This window comes from Triticum aestivum, chromosome 7D (genome assembly GCF_018294505.1).
Source record: "Triticum aestivum cultivar Chinese Spring chromosome 7D, IWGSC CS RefSeq v2.1, whole genome shotgun sequence".
NCBI classification, from domain to species: domain Eukaryota; kingdom Viridiplantae; phylum Streptophyta; class Magnoliopsida; order Poales; family Poaceae; genus Triticum; species Triticum aestivum.
The window spans coordinates 46,743,327-46,762,905 of record NC_057814.1 but is presented as its reverse complement, the minus strand read 5'-3'; the positions used below and the strand labels follow the sequence as shown (position 1 = coordinate 46,762,905).

Here is a 19,579-nt window from a genome sequence, read left to right as displayed (position 1 = left end):
TATGGTTTGGTTTGATGGATTGATGGGAGGTCGCTAGCGGTCCTATTATATGTACTATGACGGACAACTAAGGGTCCGACTCGGACCATCCATGGTTCCCAGTCACGTAGGGCGAGTCGGACGGAGGCGATTGAGTCGGAGTCCAATCGGCAACCGAGTCCGGCCGGGTACAAGGAAAACAGATACTAGCTCATCTCTACACGTACGCGCGCCATGAGAAAACGTTAAAGACGACGTACGTACGTGTTTCCCACCGGCATCACGTGCGTCGCATGCATATTCATACACCATTTAGTACACGGTTCACTGTGTTTCAAAAACTGATAACTCAAAATTGCTAAAACATATTAAATATTGACCTTGTTTCAAAGATATCATCCACTGATTAATCCTATATTTTTGTTAAAATATATGGTTGTTTGAAGTTAAAGAATGAAAGTAAAATCCATGCACTAGTGTGTAGGAGAGAGAACTAGTAGTTGGAAGAGAGGGATGGAGTGCATCGACTTAGCATAGTAAGCTGCAGTAGCATTTCTTGTGAGATGACTTCAAATACTCATGGCATGGGTGCATGAATCTCTAACAAAGATGGAAGGCTCAGCTATATCCCGTGCATGGTAGAATCACTTTTCTCTACACATGCATGGATATGCATGCATTCTAGCTCCTGCCTTCACTGTACGGATTAATTGATCCATCGATTATAAAGATCTCATCTTCAACAGTGTATAGCTAGCTACGTCATCCCTACTCCAGCCGCGCACGGACCTAAACCCGGTGACGCCTCATGCTGCACGCTTCCCCACCGTTAGACATCATCGACGTATTCCGCCTTGCGGCGGTGCTCGCCGCAGGGACGGAGCCAGCGCCCAGCCGCCCCGGGCACTTGGCCGGGCTCGTTGGCTGTCAGGCAAATTTTACTATTGGCCGTGGTTTACCCTATCACCGGTGCATGCACGGATGGTTTTAAAAAAGGTCCATGCATGTATGCACGTATGTGATAAACAATGGGCTAGCTTATTTTCATAGGTAGCAATGGACTAGCTAATTTTTCCTACTAAGAGTCCGACTAATATTTAAGTAATGGGCTAATTCATCTAATGGGCTAACTCCAGCCAAGGAGCAAAACCAAGGTTAGCACTACCTAACACCACCTAATACCTATTACTTGAATCCTAAAAATAATAATATTATTTAGACTAAAAGAAATCCTAATACCTATTACTGTCTACTGCTCATATCTCTCAAATCTGATCTTGTGCATACCAAAAGTATTAATTAGATTTAATTCTCTTGGCCATAAGATATCTGATGCATAAGAGAAGAAGTCGCCAAACACCGCAAAATCTATTTATTTGCTAAACATGATACTTTATTTAATACTATCGAAAGTGGGTTTGGAAGAGTGTCAACTTTAGGTGATAAAGATTCCACTATATATATTGGAGAAATATCAATCTTATTTTTTATTTATAAAATTTGGTTTGAAGAGGTCATGACTTTATTTAATTTTAATCTCACTATTTGGGAAGATTACGAAATTGTATGCATGTGGATAATAAAAGAGAATATTTTATGTGATAACTATATTGTTGAATTTGATTATGATTCTACATACAATTATTATGAGGGGGGAAAATATGGTTATGGAAATCTTCATGTCACTAAATTACCCCTCTCTTTGCTGAAGTTATTAATGAAGATTCATCTTGCTTGCATATGCTAGTTATTGCTTGCATTGATAATTTGTTTACTTATAATATGCATATATATAGGAAGAAGGTTAGACTTAAATGTTCTTGTGACATGTTATATGATGCTCCCTTTTATGTTTTCATTCTTTATTTTCATGTGAGCATCATAACATGCTCTACATCGTTAGCTTATTTTTCTACTTCATATGGACTTTAGACTTTTTCTGTGATTAATACACACAATTCAAAGCCCCATGCTCAAATTTGGAACCTTTTAGAGTTTGTCTGCTATTTTTGAGGCATTTAATGATTTTTCGGCCACTTAAAAAGGCAGAACGCTCATCATGAAAATAGAGTGCAAACTAGCACCGAAAGGTACGACACCTGGCATGGTGTCTTCAATGGACACCTGTAGGGTGTGGTAAAAAGTTGATAGTGTTACACCAAAAACTTGATGCACCTCGTGTACTAACCGATGCTCTCCTCTGAAGTGTCAGGGTTTCAAACGGAAAACGCTGCCTTACACAAACAACTCTGTTATTTAAAATCATTTGAAGTTCAAACTTTTATATTGATTAATACACACCATCCAAAACCCATATGCTCAAATTTTGCCACTTTTCGAGTTGGTCTGCTATTTACGGGACATTAACTAATAGCTCGGACACTAAAAAGGAGAAAAAGCTTTGAGCGTGCAAACGACTTCAGAAAGGGATCAAACCTGACATGGTGTGGTAAAATTTGAAAGCGTTACGACAAAAACTTGTTTCGCTTCATGTATAAACTAAACGGAAAACTTTGTTTTTGCCACTCTAGCTTTTGACCACTTTGCTTATGCCACTCTAGAATTTGACATGTCACTTCTGCCACTCTTAGTTGTTGACAATACATCACAATTGCCATTCCGTGGTAAAAGCAATAATTTTAGAGTGGCAATAGTGATACATTGTCAAAATCTAAGAGTGGCAAAAGTGAAATGAAAAGTTATTGCTTTTGCCACAGAATGGCATTTGTGATGTATTGTCAAAAACTAAGAGTGGAAAAAATGACATGTCAAATTCTAGAGTGGCATAAGCAAAGTACGCAAAAGCTAGAGTGCCAAAAACAAAGTTTTCCCTAAACTAAACACTCTCACGCGAAGTGTCGGGTTCTCGAACGAAAACCACCGCCTTCCGCACCCTACTCCATTAGTAATACACACCATCCAAATCCCAAGCTCAACTTTGAGACCATTCTAGGTTTAGGAAATATGATTTACTGAGAAATTTTGGACCTAACATATCTGTGGCAGGCGGCTCATACGACCCACCATCGCTAACTTCTGCAACGTTTGAATTTATTGTTGTGGCGGACATAAGTTTGGTCCAGCACTATTGCAGGCCGGAACTTCTGGCGTGCCAGCAACTGCTTGCTTTCATCATGCGGGCAAATTTGGAAGAGTTTACGAATGGCGGGTCAGTATTTCAGCCCGCCACTGTTGTTGTAATTTTAGTGGAGGGCTTTTATTTTTACCCACCACCGCTAGTTTTCCAAAATTGCAGTGGCGGGTTCCTAGCCATGCCGCCACTCATTTGGTGCCACCTATAAGCCTCTTCCTGGTAGTGCCACCACAATTTATAATGTAAAAGTACTTTTATTTAATGCAATGAATAGGTATGAATAATAATAGAATTTTGCAAATGTTCTTTGCGAAAGCACACACAAAGGACATGAGCAAGCTATGAACTTGCCAGGTGGAAAAGAAGTAGTGCAACTTGAGACTTCCAAATACGACGGTGTCATGGTATTAATTATGCATATGATGACATGACTTTTCTCCCTCAAAATCCCACTTATTAGATTATAAGTGAATTTTATTAATGAATTCTAATTAATACTGGTTATTGTCAACTCTTGTTTCCTAGTTCATCATATTTAATTTGTCCAAAAATTATGGAACTATTTTATTGGATGGTTAAATGGATTTACTAGTGATTTCTGTTTGCTATTCATTACTATCTAACTTGGATTAATTAATGATTTAATTTAAGTGGACTAAAAATCTTGATACTAATTTTATTAAATCCAGAATATTATTTGAAACAATATTCATTTTATATGATTTTTGGAGTCTTTTAAGTATTTTATCTTTAACACTTTTTAAATCATATTTATCTTTAACCATTTCTTTCACTTAAGTTATATAAAACCAAAAGGGACGGTGGCTGTATTGGCCCATCTGGCCCATTTTTCTTTGACCCATTTGGCCCATCAGAGGCAGCCAAACCGGTAGACAACCAATCGGCTCCTCACCTTCCATACAACTTGAGTTGGCTTTGATCGATTGGTCCCCCACTCTCTTTCTCTTTCTTATCTCACTCTCTCCCAAACTGGCCCACTCGCTTTGACCCATTTAAGGACGAGATCTTTACAATGGATGGATCGATTAATTCGTACAGTACAGGCAGGAGTAGTCTAGCTATACTGGCTACTCCCTCCGTTCCTAAATATTTGTCTTTCTAGAGATTTCAACAAGTAACTACATACAAAGCAAAATGAGTGAATCTACACTTCAAAATATGTCTATATACATCCGTATGTGGTAGTCCATTTAAACTCTAAAAAGACAAATATTTAGGAACAGAGGGAGTAGAATGCATGCATGCATGTGTAGCTAGCTAAACGTTTTGTCGAAAGAAAAAAAAACTAGTTGCACGTAGGAACCACATGTGTCATGTATGGTCTTATATCTCTGACTCGTTGGATGTGAAATGAGGCTCTCCTTCATCATGTGAAATGAGGCACGTCGCAACGCAAGTGGTTCCTCCTTGCAAGTTCAAAACAAAATACGAGTATGTGACGCCGTACTTACGATGACGCGATGCCGGCGCGTGGCTTGGTATTTGGCTGAGCATGAAGCAACGATGTGGGGTTTGGCAAGCTTCGGGTGAAAACCTCGCACCAACTTCTGTGGTGGATGGCCACGGGCCAACTAATTAATCCATCAAAGTGCTCCATCCTTTTCTCCTATCATTGCTCGCCGGCAGTCGTTACAGAAGTAAAAATCTCGAAATTACTCAGGAATGTTTTGAGCCTAAGTATCTTGGACTCCCAGTGCTGGAGGGGAGAATGCACCAAGGTAAATTTGAAACTGTCCAGGAGAGACTCAGGAAGAGATTGGTAGACTGGGGGGAGCAGTACATTTCCTCAGGCAATAAAGAGATTCTTATCAAGTCAGTGGCCCAAGCGATTCCGACTTATGTAATGAGTGTCTTTAAGCTCCCTATGTCAGTATGTGATGAACTCACACGTATGATTCGTCAGTACTGGTGGGGGGGGGGGGGGGGGAAAAAGGAAAGAGGAAAATGGTGTGCCTAAGTTGGGAGAAGATGAGACTACCGAAAGCCATGGGCGGCATGGGCTTCAGAGATATGAGGGCTTTCAACCAGGCCCTTCTTGATAAACAGGCATGGAGGCTCATTGAAACACCTGATAGCTTGTGTGCTGGACTGTTGAAAGCCAAGTACTATGCTTCTGGTCATCTTCTCGATACAGTGCTCTCAGGTAATGGCTCGGCGGTGTGGAAGGGCATCCTGCATGGGCTTGAGCTGTTAAAGAAGGGTATAATGTGGCGCATCGGGAATGGGACTCTCATTCGGACCTGGAGAGATCCTTGGATCCCACGACCGTACTCTTACCGGCCTATCACCCCGAAGCGCAATTGTCGTTTCAATAGAGTTTCAGATTTCTTGGATGTAAATGGTGCTTGGAGGATGGACATACTAAGAGATCACTTTTGGGCAATGGATATAGAGCATATACTAAAGATACGAACTTCTCCAAGGCAGCGGACTGACTTTGTCGCGTGGGCGCCTGAGAAAAGTGGGCTGTTTACAGTGAGAAGTGCGTACAAATTGGCCACATGTGATCATGATGCCACCTTTGCAGGAGGCTTTTCCAGCTCCGTCCCGTGTGGACGACGCATGTTATGGAATTGCATACGGAAATCTCTGGTTCCCTAACGCATGAAAATATCAGCTTGGAAAGTAGCTTAGGGGGCCCTTCCAACACAAAAGTGTAAAATGTTCAGATATCTCACAACAAGATCCACGTGCCCCTTATGTGGCGTCGAGGAGGAATGATCCTATCATGTCTTGGTGGCGTGTCCTCATGCCAGGAATGTTTGGATCAGTATGCGGACAAGATGGCCACTACCTGGCGATGAAATGTTGATTGATAATGGAAAGGAGTGGCTGCTGCATCTTCTGTCTAGATGTTCAGAGAATACACGTGATATGATCATCATGCTTTGTTGGCGTATTTGGCAGCTGCGGTCAGACCAAACACATGGAAAAGAGGTTCCTCCAGTTCAGGTAACGGTAGAATTCCTGGACAGCTACTACCAGTCGGTCAGATTAGCTGGGAGGTTTTCAACGGATGAAATTATCAAAGGGAAGATGCCAACTTCGGCTACCCCTTTCATGGCTGAGAAACCAGGGCCTCTAGTAGCACCATGGCCGAAACCAGTACTAGGGCAAGTAGCACTCTCAGTGGATGCGTCCTTCAATGCTTCTGACAGTTCGGCGGCTGCTGGGATGGTACTTCGCGACAGTACCGGACATATCATCTTCTCGGCGTACCGTGTGATCTTCCACTGCAACGACTCTTTGGATACTGAGATACATGTGATCATGCAGGGCATGGCTTTGGCTGTCCAACACTCTTCTCTTCCCGTTATCGTTCAGTCAGACTCAACGGAAGCGCTCTCTTGCTTGTTGAACCGGGGACTTGAGCGCTCAGCATATGGTCATTTGGTTAGTGAGATCAAAGAGTTAATGTCTACTAGGGAGTTCTATCCTCAGAAAATTTCTCGTAGTCAAAATAGAGCTGCAGATCGTTTGGCCAATTACAGCCGCACCGAGAGCCCAATTGCTATGTGGTTGACCTCGGCTCCACCTTGTATCGAGGATTTATGACCTCTTGATTGTAACACTGTTACTCAGTAATAAGGAAAGAGGAAAGAGGATTTATGACCTCTGGACTGTTGAAAGCCAAGTACTATGCTTCTGGTCATCTTCTCGATACAGTGCTCTCAGGTAATGGCTCGGCGGTGTGGAAGGGCATCCTGCATGGGCTTGAGCTGTTAAAGAAGGGTATAATGTGGCGCATCGGGAATGGGACTCTCATTCGGACCTGGAGAGATCCTTGGATCCCACGACCGTACTCTTACCGGCCTATCACCCCGAAGCGCAATTGTCGTTTCAATAGAGTTTCAGATTTCTTGGATGTAAATGGTGCTTGGAGGATGGACATACTAAGAGATCACTTTTGGGCAATGGATATAGAGCATATACTAAAGATACGAACTTCTCCAAGGCAGCGGACTGACTTTGTCGCGTGGGCGCCTGAGAAAAGTGGGCTGTTTACAGTGAGAAGTGCGTACAAATTGGCCACATGTGATCATGATGCCACCTTTGCAGGAGGCTTTTCCAGCTCCGTCCCGTGTGGACGACGCATGTTATGGAATTGCATACGGAAATCTCTGGTTCCCTAACGCATGAAAATATCAGCTTGGAAAGTAGCTTAGGGGGCCCTTCCAACACAAAAGTGTAAAATGTTCAGATATCTCACAACAAGATCCACGTGCCCCTTATGTGGCGTCGAGGAGGAATGATCCTATCATGTCTTGGTGGCGTGTCCTCATGCCAGGAATGTTTGGATCAGTATGCGGACAAGATGGCCACTACCTGGCGATGAAATGTTGATTGATAATGGAAAGGAGTGGCTGCTGCATCTTCTGTCTAGATGTTCAGAGAATACACGTGATATGATCATCATGCTTTGTTGGCGTATTTGGCAGCTGCGGTCAGACCAAACACATGGAAAAGAGGTTCCTCCAGTTCAGGTAACGGTAGAATTCCTGGACAGCTACTACCAGTCGGTCAGATTAGCTGGGAGGTTTTCAACGGATGAAATTATCAAAGGGAAGATGCCAACTTCGGCTACCCCTTTCATGGCTGAGAAACCAGGGCCTCTAGTAGCACCATGGCCGAAACCAGTACTAGGGCAAGTAGCACTCTCAGTGGATGCGTCCTTCAATGCTTCTGACAGTTCGGCGGCTGCTGGGATGGTACTTCGCGACAGTACCGGACATATCATCTTCTCGGCGTACCGTGTGATCTTCCACTGCAACGACTCTTTGGATACTGAGATACATGTGATCATGCAGGGCATGGCTTTGGCTGTCCAACACTCTTCTCTTCCCGTTATCGTTCAGTCAGACTCAACGGAAGCGCTCTCTTGCTTGTTGAACCGGGGACTTGAGCGCTCAGCATATGGTCATTTGGTTAGTGAGATCAAAGAGTTAATGTCTAGTAGGGAGTTCTATCCTCAGAAAATTTCTCGTAGTCAAAATAGAGCTGCAGATCGTTTGGCCAATTACAGCCGCACCGAGAGCCCAACTGCTATGTGGTTGACCTCGGCTCCACCTTGTATCGAGGATTTATGACCTCTTGATTGTAACACTGTTACTCAGTAATAAAACTCCCTTTCCTTTGCAAAAAAAAAACGTCTATGGTGGATGCCGGTAACGACGTACGTCCTAGCACATTGTTTCCCTCCTCAGAGGCGTCGTTGAGGAGCCTCTTCACCTGCCCAGTCGTTTGGGTATCAAGCTCTCCGGGTGAAAACTCAAGTTTCGACTTTGGAAGTCTAGTCTTCTACCTAGGGTCTCGTGTTTTCTCGTAGTTTTGACATCGGCTAGGCAGGTGCGGAAGTCGGAGCGGCGGCTCCAGAGCTGGTTGCTTGTGTGGGCTGTCGACTTTGGTCGCTTGGGTGACGGAGTAGTCAACTCGGCTGGTGCGTGGCCTCGAGGCTGGTGTGGAAGCCGGAGCGGTGGCTCCGGAGTTGGTTGTTTGTAGGGTGTCATCTTTGGTCGCTTGGGGTGGCAGAGTCATCGGCTCATCTGGTGCGCGGCCTCGGGGTTGGTGTGTATGTGTTCTTTATAAGCCGTAGCGGTGGCTCCGGAGCTGGTTGCTTGTGTGGGCCGTCGACTTTGGTCGCTTGGGTGACGGAGTCGCCAACTCGACTGGTGCGTGGCCTCGAGGCTGGTGTGGAAGCCGGAACGGTGGCTCCGAAATTGGTTCGTCGGCTCATCTGGTGCGCGGCCTCGGGGTTGGTGTGTATGTGTTCTTTATAAGCCCGAGTGGCGGCTCCGGGTCATGTTATAGGGTGTCAGCTCTGGTCGCTTGGGAGGCTGACTCGTTGGCTCGATTGGTACGTAGTCTCGCTGAGTTGTATCCGTTTTTGACCAGTTTTTCTTATTAACCGGTCAATTCTCTTCTTCTGTATGAAAATGAAAAGACAGAGCTTGTGCCGGTTGCTCGAAAAAAAAGAACACGTACGTACGTCGTCTTTAACGATTTCTCATGGCGCGCGTACGTGTAGAGATGAGCTAGTATCTGTTTTCCTTGTACCCGGCCGGACTCGGTTGCCGATTGGACTCCGACTCAATTGCCTCCGTCCGACAGGAAAGGTGAGGCCCGACAGGAAAGGTGGCTACTGGGTGGCCCGACAGGAAAGATGAGCTAGTATCTGTTTTCCTTTTGAGCACGATGAACTACGACAGGTCAGAACACGAGATGGTCACCAAGACGGGGGACTCCACGGGCCGCCTCATGATGTACGATCCACGAACATCGGACGCTAGTGTGCTCCAACCAAGGATGACATACCCGAACGGTGTCGCGCTCAGCGCCGACCGCACGCACCTCGTGATCGCATCTACTGGCCCGTGTAAGCTGCTGAGGCACTGGATCAAAGGGGTCGACGCGGGCAAGTCCGAGCCTTTTGCCGACCTGCCGGGTTACCCAGATAACGTGAGGCCTGACAGGAAAGGTGGCTACTGGGTGGCGTTGCATCGTGAGAGAAATGAGTTGCCCTTTGGTCGTGATAGCCATCTTCTTGCTGTGAGGGTCGCTGCTGATGGGAAGATAGTCGAGGAGATGAGAGGGCCAAAGAAAGTCAGGCCAACCGAGATCATGGAAAGAGATGACGGCAAACTCTACTTGGGCTCGGTGGAGCTTCCTTATGTCGGTGTAGGAAAAAGGAAGTAGAGAAGTAGAGTATAGTCGATATAGGATGGATTTAGTTTCTTATTATTTTTGCGGCTAAATGTAATCCTCCAGTTTCTTTTTGTATCACGCAAACTATTGTAATCCATATTTTAAGAGACCTTTTAAGTACATCTAAGATACACTTCTTCTTCGGTACAACCCCCTAAACACATCGACGATGGAGATTTGTTTATACCCCTTCATAATAAAGGGTATGTGTGACGCCCGGATAATTAGGCTACAGTAATCCCATGTTAATGATGCCACGTCACCACGATTACTGTTGTTAATCTCGTGTTAGTTCAAAATCGATTCGAAATTCAAACTAAAAATAAAGTCAAACGGTAAAGATTTTACAAATATTAAAACTAAAATGTTGGGGTGTTGCCAAATAATGCATATGTAATTATTGTGGAGAAACCACATTTTTATAAAAGGTTTAAATGCACTTAAATGATTAAAACAGTAGGTAAAACTATTAAATAAATACCTTTTAAATATTATAAATTGCTAAACTATTTTGATCAGGGGTAAAACTTTCTGTGAAAGTAGTTGGAGTTGTAACTCTATTTTAGGTACGGGTTTTACTTTAGTAAAACTATAAATTATTAAATAGATAAAAGAAAGCAGAAAAGAAAAAGTAGAACTAAAACAAAGCTAAAAAAAAGGAGAGAGCAACCCCCCCCACTGGGCACCGGCCCAGCAGGCCACAACCCCACTGGGCCAAACCACCAGGCCCAGCCGGCCACTCCCCCACTCCCCTTATCCACTCACCCGAAACCCTAACCTACCACACGCACCCACTCCCCCCCACATCGGCCACTCCTCTCCGATCTGGATCGGGATCGCCCCGATCCCGCGCCCCCCCCCCCCCCCCGCGACCTCGACGACGGCGCCCGTCGCCGGCGCCACCCTGCTGACGTCGCCTCGTCTCCCTCTGCGCCTCCCCCTCTCCCCTCCTTTGCGCCCCCCCCGATTGGATCGCGGGGATCGAATCGCCACCCGCCGTCGTCGACCACCGCCGCCGCACGAGGACCCGAAGCCGCCGACGCCACCCGGTGCCGCCTCGCCGCGACGCCGCATCGCCTCGCCCTCGTCCATAGCCGCCCGGACTCCCTCGCCGGCCTGCTTCCCTCTACGCGCGACGTCCCCGACCTCCACCTCGCGCCTCGCTGCCACTCCCCTACCGGCAATGTGAGCACCGTCGCCGCGCTCGTCTTTGCGCGAGCACCTCCCCCTCCTCCTCTTCCCCTCCGTCGTCGTGCACCCTCGTCGACCGGACCCCGAATGTGCTCACCGCACCGGCGCTTGCCCCTAACCACCGCCCCGTACGCGCGCTCACCGCGCTCACCGCGGTCGCCACGTTCGGCTCGTGGCCGCGGCCTGCTCCCCGTCCCGCGACTGGACCGGCGTCCCGCGCGCGCCCACCGTGGCCGCGCCTCGCACGCGCCCTGCCCCGTGCGTGCCCACCGTGGCCGCCTCCCCCTGCTCCCCTCGTCCCGCCGCCGTGCTGGCCATCCTTCGCCCGCCCCGCTCTCCGGCTTCTGGCCGCGTCGGCTGCGCCCACCGCGGCCTCGCCCTCCTGGCCTCGCGGGCCCCCAACCCCGGCGCCCCGCGCCTGTTCGCCGGTGCCCCGGCCTTCCTCACCCCGGCGATCTGGGCGAACGCCCAGTCGGGCGCCGCAACGCCCGACCCGCCCCGTTAGTGCCCAGCGCCGTTAGGCCCCTGGGCCACTGCCAGGTGGGGCCCCGCGCCCCTGAGCCACTGCCCCTGGGCCCGAACCCCTATGGGCCACAAACAGGTGGGCCCCGCGCCCAGAACGTAATTAAAAAAAGGGAAAAAAGAAAAAGGAATTAAAAAGAATAATAATATATAAATAAATAAAGAAAGAAAATAAAAATAAAAATAATTAATTAATTAGTTAATTAACCGTGTTTAGATTAATCTAATTTAATTAATTAGTTTAATTAATAGTTAATTAATTAGTTAACCCTAATTACCCTAATCAGTCTATGACATGTGGGACCCACGTGTCAGATGACTGCTGACGTCAGCATGATGTCATGCTGATGTCATGTCAACACTGTTTCGGATAATGTATATATTAAATAATTAAATAAATTCCAGAAATTGATAAATTCTTTTAAAATCAATATAAAGTAAACCGCTGCTCAGATGAAAATACTTTGTACATGAAAGTTGCTCAGAACGACGAGACGAATCCGGATACGCAGCCCGTTCGTCGACCACACATCCCTAACCTATCGAACTCGCAACTTTCCCCCTCCGTTTCATCTGTCCGAAAATGCGAAACATCGGGAATACTTTCCCGGATGTTCCCCCCTTCGCCGGTACCACCTACTGCCGCGTTAGGACACACCTAGCACCGCTCATTGTCATGTCACGCATCGTCATGCTTATGTTTGCATTGTATTTATTGTTTCTTCCCCCCTCTTCTCTCCGGTAGACTACGAGACCGACACTGCTGCTGCCCAGTTCGACTACGGAGTTGACGACCCCTCCTACTTGCCAGAGCAACCAGGCAAGCCCCCCCTTGATCACCAGATATCGCCTATTCTTCTCTATACTGCTTGCATTAGAGTAGTGTAGCATGTTACTGCTTTCCGTTTATCCTATCCTGATGCATAGCCTGTCCTTGCTTCTACTGTTGTTACCTTTACCTGCAATCCTACATGCTTAGTATAGGATGCTAGTTTTCCATCAGTGGCCCTACATTCTTGTTCGTCTGCTGTGCTATACTATGGGGCCGTGATCACTTGGGCGGTGATCACGGGTATATACTTATATACTATATACATAACACATGTGGTGACTAAAGTCGGGTCGGCTCGAAGGAGTACCTGCAAGTGGATCTTTGTGGCGGAGCGACAGGGCAGGTTGAGACTACCTAGGCGAGAGGTGGGCCTGGCCCTGGACGGCGTCCGCGGTTACTTCGACATAACACGCTTAACGAGTTCTTGGTATTTGATCTGAGTCTGGCCATTTGGTCTATACGCACTAACCAGCTACGCGGGAACAGTTATGGGCACTCGACGTCGTGGTATCAGCCGAAGCCTTCGTGACGTTAGCGACCGCGCGGCGCGCGCCGGATTGGACTGGAACGCCACTAGGCTAGGTCTGCTTCCGGCCGCGTACGCAACGTGCAGGTGTGTAATGGGCGATGGGCCCAGACCCCTGCGCGCATAGGATTTAGACCGGCGTGCTGACCTCTCTGTTGTGCCTAGGTGGGGTTGTGACGTGTTGATCTTACGAGGCCGGGCATGACCCAGAAAAGTGTGTCCGGCCAAATGGGATCGAGCGTGTTGGGTTATGTGGTGCACCCCTGCAGGGAAGTTTATCTATTCGAATAGCCGTGTCCCTCGGTAAAAGGACGACCCAGAGTTGTACCTTGACCTTATGACAACTAGAACTGGATACTTAATAAAACACACCCTTCCAAGTGCCAGATATAACCCGGTGATCGCTTTCTAACAGGGCGACGAGGAGGGGATCGCCGGGTAGGACTGTGCTATGCGATGCTACTTGGAGGACTTCAATGTACTCTCTTCTACATGCTGCAAGATGGAGATGGCCGGAAGCGTAGTCTTCGACAGGATTAGCTATCCCCCTCTTATTCTGGCATTCTGCAGTTCAGCCCACTGATATGCCCCTTTACTCATATACCCATGCATATATAGTGTAGCTCCTTGCTTGCGAGTACTTTGGATGAGTACTCACGGTTGCTTCTCTCCCTCTTTTCCCCCTTTCCTTTCTACCTGGTTGTCGCAACCAGATGTTGGAGTCCAGGAGCCAGACGCCACCGTCGACGACGACTCCTACGGCACTGGAGGTGCCTACTACTACGTGCAGCCTGCTGACGACGACCAGGAGTAGTTAGGAGGATCCCAGGCAGGAGGCCTGCGCCTCGTCAATCTGTATCCCAGTTTGTGCTAGCCTTCTTAAGGCAAACTTCCCTCGAGGCCCCTGGCTTGTATTATGATGCTTGTATGACTTATTTTATGTTGTAGAGTTGTGTTGTGATATTTTTCCGTGAGTCCCTGATCTTGATCGCACATTTGCATGCATGATTAGTGTACGGTCAAATTGGAGGCGTCACAGTATGATGGTCTTTTTCAGTTGATGATCCGCCGGTCTGGGCCGGGCCCAATGGTGATCGCCGTAGTAAGCGCGTCCCTTCACTGGAAGTAAAAATTGAAAAGAAACCCAAAACAACTGTAGCTACCACGATTCGAGCCGCAGACCTCTTGCTACAAGCGTGATTGGCTCACCAGCTGACCCGGCTGATGACTATGGTAACTAATGACCATGAAATCTTAAAAACAAACAGCAGGGAGCGCGCCTGTTCGTGTAAAAAGTTACAAAAGAAATGAACCAGCTAGGAATCTAACCACATATCTCTTGCAACAACCGTGAGTGGCATACCAGTTAAGCTGACTAATGTTTGTGCAAAACGAGGAGCGCGCATACTTACGAACTAACACTAATGAAGAATTCAGGTACCTTTTCAAAAAATTCAAACATTTGTTGGAAAATCTGAATAAATTTTTACAATTGAAATAATATTTTAAAATCTAGCCGTTTTCAAAAATTTCATTGTTTTAGAAGCATGACATATTTCGAAAAATTTGAGCAACATTTTTTAAAAGCATGAACATTCCAAAAAAAGACATATGTTAGTTCAAAATGTTCAGAATATTCTTTGGAACAACATTTTCAATAATTTTAAGGAGATATGAGGAGCGTGCTAACTTAAGAGGTAACATCCTGAACAATTTTATGAACACAACTTGAACACTTGCTTTCTTTCTGGCTTACTATGTGGCAAATGTAACTTCGTGAAGTTTTAGGCCGTTTTCATGTTTTTTAAAACCGGGCTTTATTCTGGTTTGTTTTCCTTTTTTTAGTTTATCCTTTTGTTTCCCTTTTTATTTTTTTCCTGTTATTTCAAATGTGTGACCCTTTTAAAATAAAAAAAATCATGAATTAGTTCTCAAAATTTTCAATCCTTTTCAACTTCTCGAGCTTATTTTTCAACCTTTTTGGTGGTCTTTTTTGGAAAACTTTCAACATGAACATTTTTTCAGCATCGATGAACTTATTTCAAATCTACGAACGCTTGGGCCGACCCAATAGGTGCCTGACCGGAGTGATGAGATCACCCATCAGGGTGGTAGTGTGGTAGAAATTGAAATTTCCATTTTACCATTTTGTTTTTTACTTTGGTTAGCAAACCTAAAACTCGAAAATGTCAACCCAATACAACAAATCGATATTTCGTTAACAACCTGATTTCATTTGGTTTTCGGTTTATAATGAAAATCTTTTTGTAGAGCACACATACAAGCTACGATACAACTACTAGCACTTCCCTCGTGCCGTTCTCTAATATCCATGACAACCTTTATCCTCTGAGGATACCTACGCGATGTGGTACTAAACAAATAAGACGTTTGCCGTTGCATGCTCTGCCTGCCCATAGAAGTACTAGTAGTTGCCCTTGGGCCTTGCAACTAGGTGTGAACAAAAGCATGCACTGGGCCCTTCGTATCCTGCATGGTTGGACACGCGCGCACGATTAAGCCTTTGGTGTTGGGTGACACGCATGAGGGAGCTGAAGGAAATATGCCCTAGAGGCAATAATAAAGTTGTTATTTATATTTCCTTACATTATGATAAATGTTTATTATTCATGCTAGAATTGTATTAACCGGAAACTTAGTACATGTGTGAATACATAGACAAATAGAGTGTCACTAGTATGCCTCTACTCGACTAGCTCGTTAATCAAAGATGGTTAAGTTTCCTGACCATAGACATGAGTTGTCATTTGATTAACGGGATCACATCATTACAGAATGATGTGATTGACAAGACCCATCCGTTAGCTTAGCACGATGATCGTTTAGTTTGTTGCTATTGCTTTCTTCATGACTTATACATGTTCCTATGACTATGAGATTATGCAACTCCCGAATACCGGAGGAACACTTAGTGTGCAATCAAACGTCGCAACGTAACTAGGTGATTATAAAGATGCTCTACAGGTGTCTCCGATGGTGTTTGTTGAGTTGGCATATATTGTTGGAGAGGTATCTCTGGGCCCTCTTGGTAATGCACAGCACTATAAGCCTTGCAAGCAATGTGACTAATAAGTTAGTTGCGGGATGATGCATTATGGAACGAGTAAAGAGACTTGCCGGTAACGAGATTGAACTAGGTATTGAGATAGCGACGATCGAATCTCGGGCAAGTAACATACCGATGACAAAGGGAACAACGTATGTTGTTATGCGGTTTGACCGATAAAGATCTTCGTAGAATATGTGGGAGCCAATATGAGCATCCAGGTTCCACTATTGGCTATTGACCAGAGATGAGTCTCGGTCATGTCTACATAGTTCTCGAACCCGTAGGGTCCGCACGCTTAACGTTCGATAACGATCGGTATTATGAGTTTACGTGTTTTGATGTACCGAAGGTTGTTCGGAGTCCCGGATGTGATCACGGACATGACGAGGAGTCTCGAATTGGTCGAGACATAAAGACTGATATATTGGAAGGCTATGTTTGGACACTGGAAAGGTTTCGGATGAGTTCGGGCATTTTCCGGAATACCGGGTGGTTACCGGAACCCCCCGGGGAGATTAATGGGCCTTAATGGGCCATGGTGGGAGAGAGGAGGAGGCGGCCAAGTGGGAGGCGCGCGCCCCCCAAGCCCAATTCGAATTGGGGGGGGGGGTGGCTTTCCTTCTCTCCTTCTCCCTCTTCCTTCTTCTCCTACTCCAACTAGGGAAGGGGGGGACCTACTCCTACTAGGAGTAGGAATCCCCCTTGGGGCGTGCCATAGAGAGGGCCGGCCCTCCCCTTCTCCACTCCTTTATATACGGGGGAGGGGGGCACCCCATAGACACACAAGTTGATTGTTTAGCCGTGTGCGGTGCCCCCCTCTACAGATTTCCACCTCGGTCCTATCGTTGTAGTGCTTAGGCGAAGCCCTGCGTCGGTAACTTCATCATCACCGTCATCACGCCGTCGTGCTGACGAAACTCTCCCTCGGCCTCAGCTGGATCAAGAGTACGAGGGACGTCACCGAGCTGAACGTGTGCAGATCGCGGAGGTGCCGTGCGTTCGATACGAGGGAAAAAAGTATTTAAAATCATAATTTAAAATAGTTACTTAAAACTATCATATTGGTGAACAAATTTCTTTTTTTTTGCGAGCGTCAATGGGCCAGCCCAGTCGGCCAGCCTCCTGCGTGTGTTGCCTTCTATTTGACGCTACTCTCGAAACATATGGAATTTCCTAATTGACACTCGTCGCATGAAGTTATCAATCAAACAGATAGAACGAGCGGAGCAAATAACGTTATGGTCTGGCCTATTTAGCATCCTTAGCGACCACTGAACCTTCAATATTTCAAATATTTTTAAAACCAATTTTCAGAATTTCAAAAATATTTATATTTATTAATCAATGTTAAAAAAAATCAGAAAATGTTCATAATTTAAAAAAAAACGTACATATCTTCAACTTTTGTTTGTCATTTTTCAAAGAAAAAGTCAGGAATTTCAGAAAATGTACGTGTTTTCCAAAAATTCTTCAAAATGTGTTTATTCAAAATTTTCACAACCGTTAGAGAAATGATTGGGATTCCAATTTTTTTCATGTATTATAATTTCTTTCGAATTTCAATCAAAGTTCCCGTTTTCATATTTTTCCCAAAAATTTCAAAAAATGATGGTCTTATGCTTCTGTTACAAAAATTGTTCGCAATTAAAAAAATGTTTGTTGTTTTTCCATTTATTTTCTGGAGTTGCAAAAAAATTTCACGTTCCAAAAATTGTTTGTGTTTCCATAAAAAATAATTAGAAAAAATGTTGTGGTTTAAAAAAAATTTGCGTTTCAAAATTCTTCATGATTTTTGAAAAATGTTTCATTTTATTATATATTTGTTCAAAAATCTGAAAAGTGTTTGGGATTCACACAAAAATCACGTTTTGTTTTCAAAAACATATTTTGCGTTGGAAGATTTTAAAAATATTCTCCGTGATGTTATACTTAAGGCTTCGCGCTGCCTTTAATCTAATGACGCTGGTTAGGCGAGCTGGTTGTACCACGTTTGTCGAAGTCTGGAAGTCCCGATTTCGAACTCTTGCAGGCGTGGTTTTATTTTTGAAGCGCTGCTATACGCTACCTTAATGGGCCGGCCAAATTGGTGGTCTTCTGTACGTACCCGTCCAGCGGGCTACCCACCGTACATACAAAAGTATCTCAACGCAATAGAAGAAGACATGGGGAGGTTACGACTTTGCCGCCGGAATTTGCAAGACAAATATCAATGCTTACTGAGGAATGGATTCAGTTCCATTCTCCACCTACCAGACCCCCGAAAGTGCAGATCAATCAGTGGGAACCCCCTCCCCAGGACTGGGTTATGTTGAATTTTGATGCTTCTTTCATTGGGGGCTTGGGAACCGGTGGGTGGGGCTGTATAGCGAGAGATGCAGCCGGCGATGTCTTATGTGCTGCAGCTGGCCCCCTGGTGGATGTGTCTGATCCATTGCATGCAGAAGCTCTTGCTCTAATGAGGACCATCAATTTTGCAGAGAATTTTGGTATGGGCCGGGTGATATTTATGACAGATTGTCTACCTTTGAAGCAAGCCATAGATGACAGTAATGCAGATCGTTCACAGCTGGGGAATCTTTTTCGTGAGACCAAGTATCAACTACAGATAGGTTTCATTCAATTTAAGCTAGTTCAGAAATCACGTGAATGTAATATGCCTGCGCATAAACTAGCTAGTTTTGGTTCTAGGATGGTGAGGGGTAGTGAGCGTATTTGGCTCAATAATTTACCTCCTGATGTACTCAGTGCCGTGGCCGGTGATTTAACCGTGTCCACTGGTTAATTGGAATGCTTGGTGTTCCAGGTCAAAAAAGAAAAGAAAAAAAAAAGAGTAAGTACGACTTGTGAAATTACTATAGTACTCTTTATACGTTTTACGAGGGGGTTGTACCGAAGCGGGTCTCTCTAAGATATATTATCCATCCATTTAAGTGGACGAACGATCCAGATTTATCAATACTACAACACGGTTTGGGTAGTATGTATATTAAGACGGTAGGGGCATTTTCGGTAGTAATCCGTTAAAACTCAGCCAGGCAAGGACGCGCTGAGGTCACCGACGCACGAAGGCGGACCCAGCAATTCGACGGAGCCGTCCACCACGCCGCTCGGCTGCGGTCTACTCGGACGCTCGGCGGCCTTTCTCCATCACACGGAGCCCCACGCCACAGACGCCACCTCCGGCCATTGCTCCGAGATCAACTCCTTCCCCGTGTCACCACCGGCACCCATCGTAGGCCCCCCTCCCTCACGAAGGTAGCTTAGTCCCTCGTCTTTATCTCTCCTCCGGTTCCTTGTGTGTTTTGGTCATTCGTGCCGAGTGCTGGGTGTCTGTGCTAGCTTAACGATGGGTGTGTGCGCGTGGGGGGCGCTGGAGCGTAGTGTGTGTGATGGATTGGCGTGTGCTGGCTGCTGCGTACAAAATTGTATACTAATCAATACATACCTGCATGAGCCTTGAGCGACATAGGCTTGCTAGTCCACTCCAACTTGCAGCCTTGCTAACTCACACCGCCATGGACGAGGGGTGCGCGCCGGGAGGATTGCAGGCAGCGTCAAGATGATGGAAGTCTTGGTGGGGGCGGTGGCCTGCAAGTGGCGTTGGGACGCGAAGGTTGGGGGTTGCCGCCGGCGGCCCGTAGG

At 46.0% G+C, this 19,579-nt stretch overlaps 1 protein-coding gene across 1 annotated transcript; it reads left to right on the top strand.

Moving 5' to 3' along the window:
• Positions 1–9,286: 9,286 nt before the first annotated feature.
• Positions 9,287–9,787, top strand: LOC123164294 (protein STRICTOSIDINE SYNTHASE-LIKE 10-like). The gene has a single exon (XM_044581712.1). It carries the CDS (start codon positions 9,287–9,289, stop codon positions 9,785–9,787), a length of 501 nt encoding a protein of 166 aa, XP_044437647.1.
• The last annotated feature ends 9,792 nt before the right edge of the window (positions 9,788–19,579 follow it).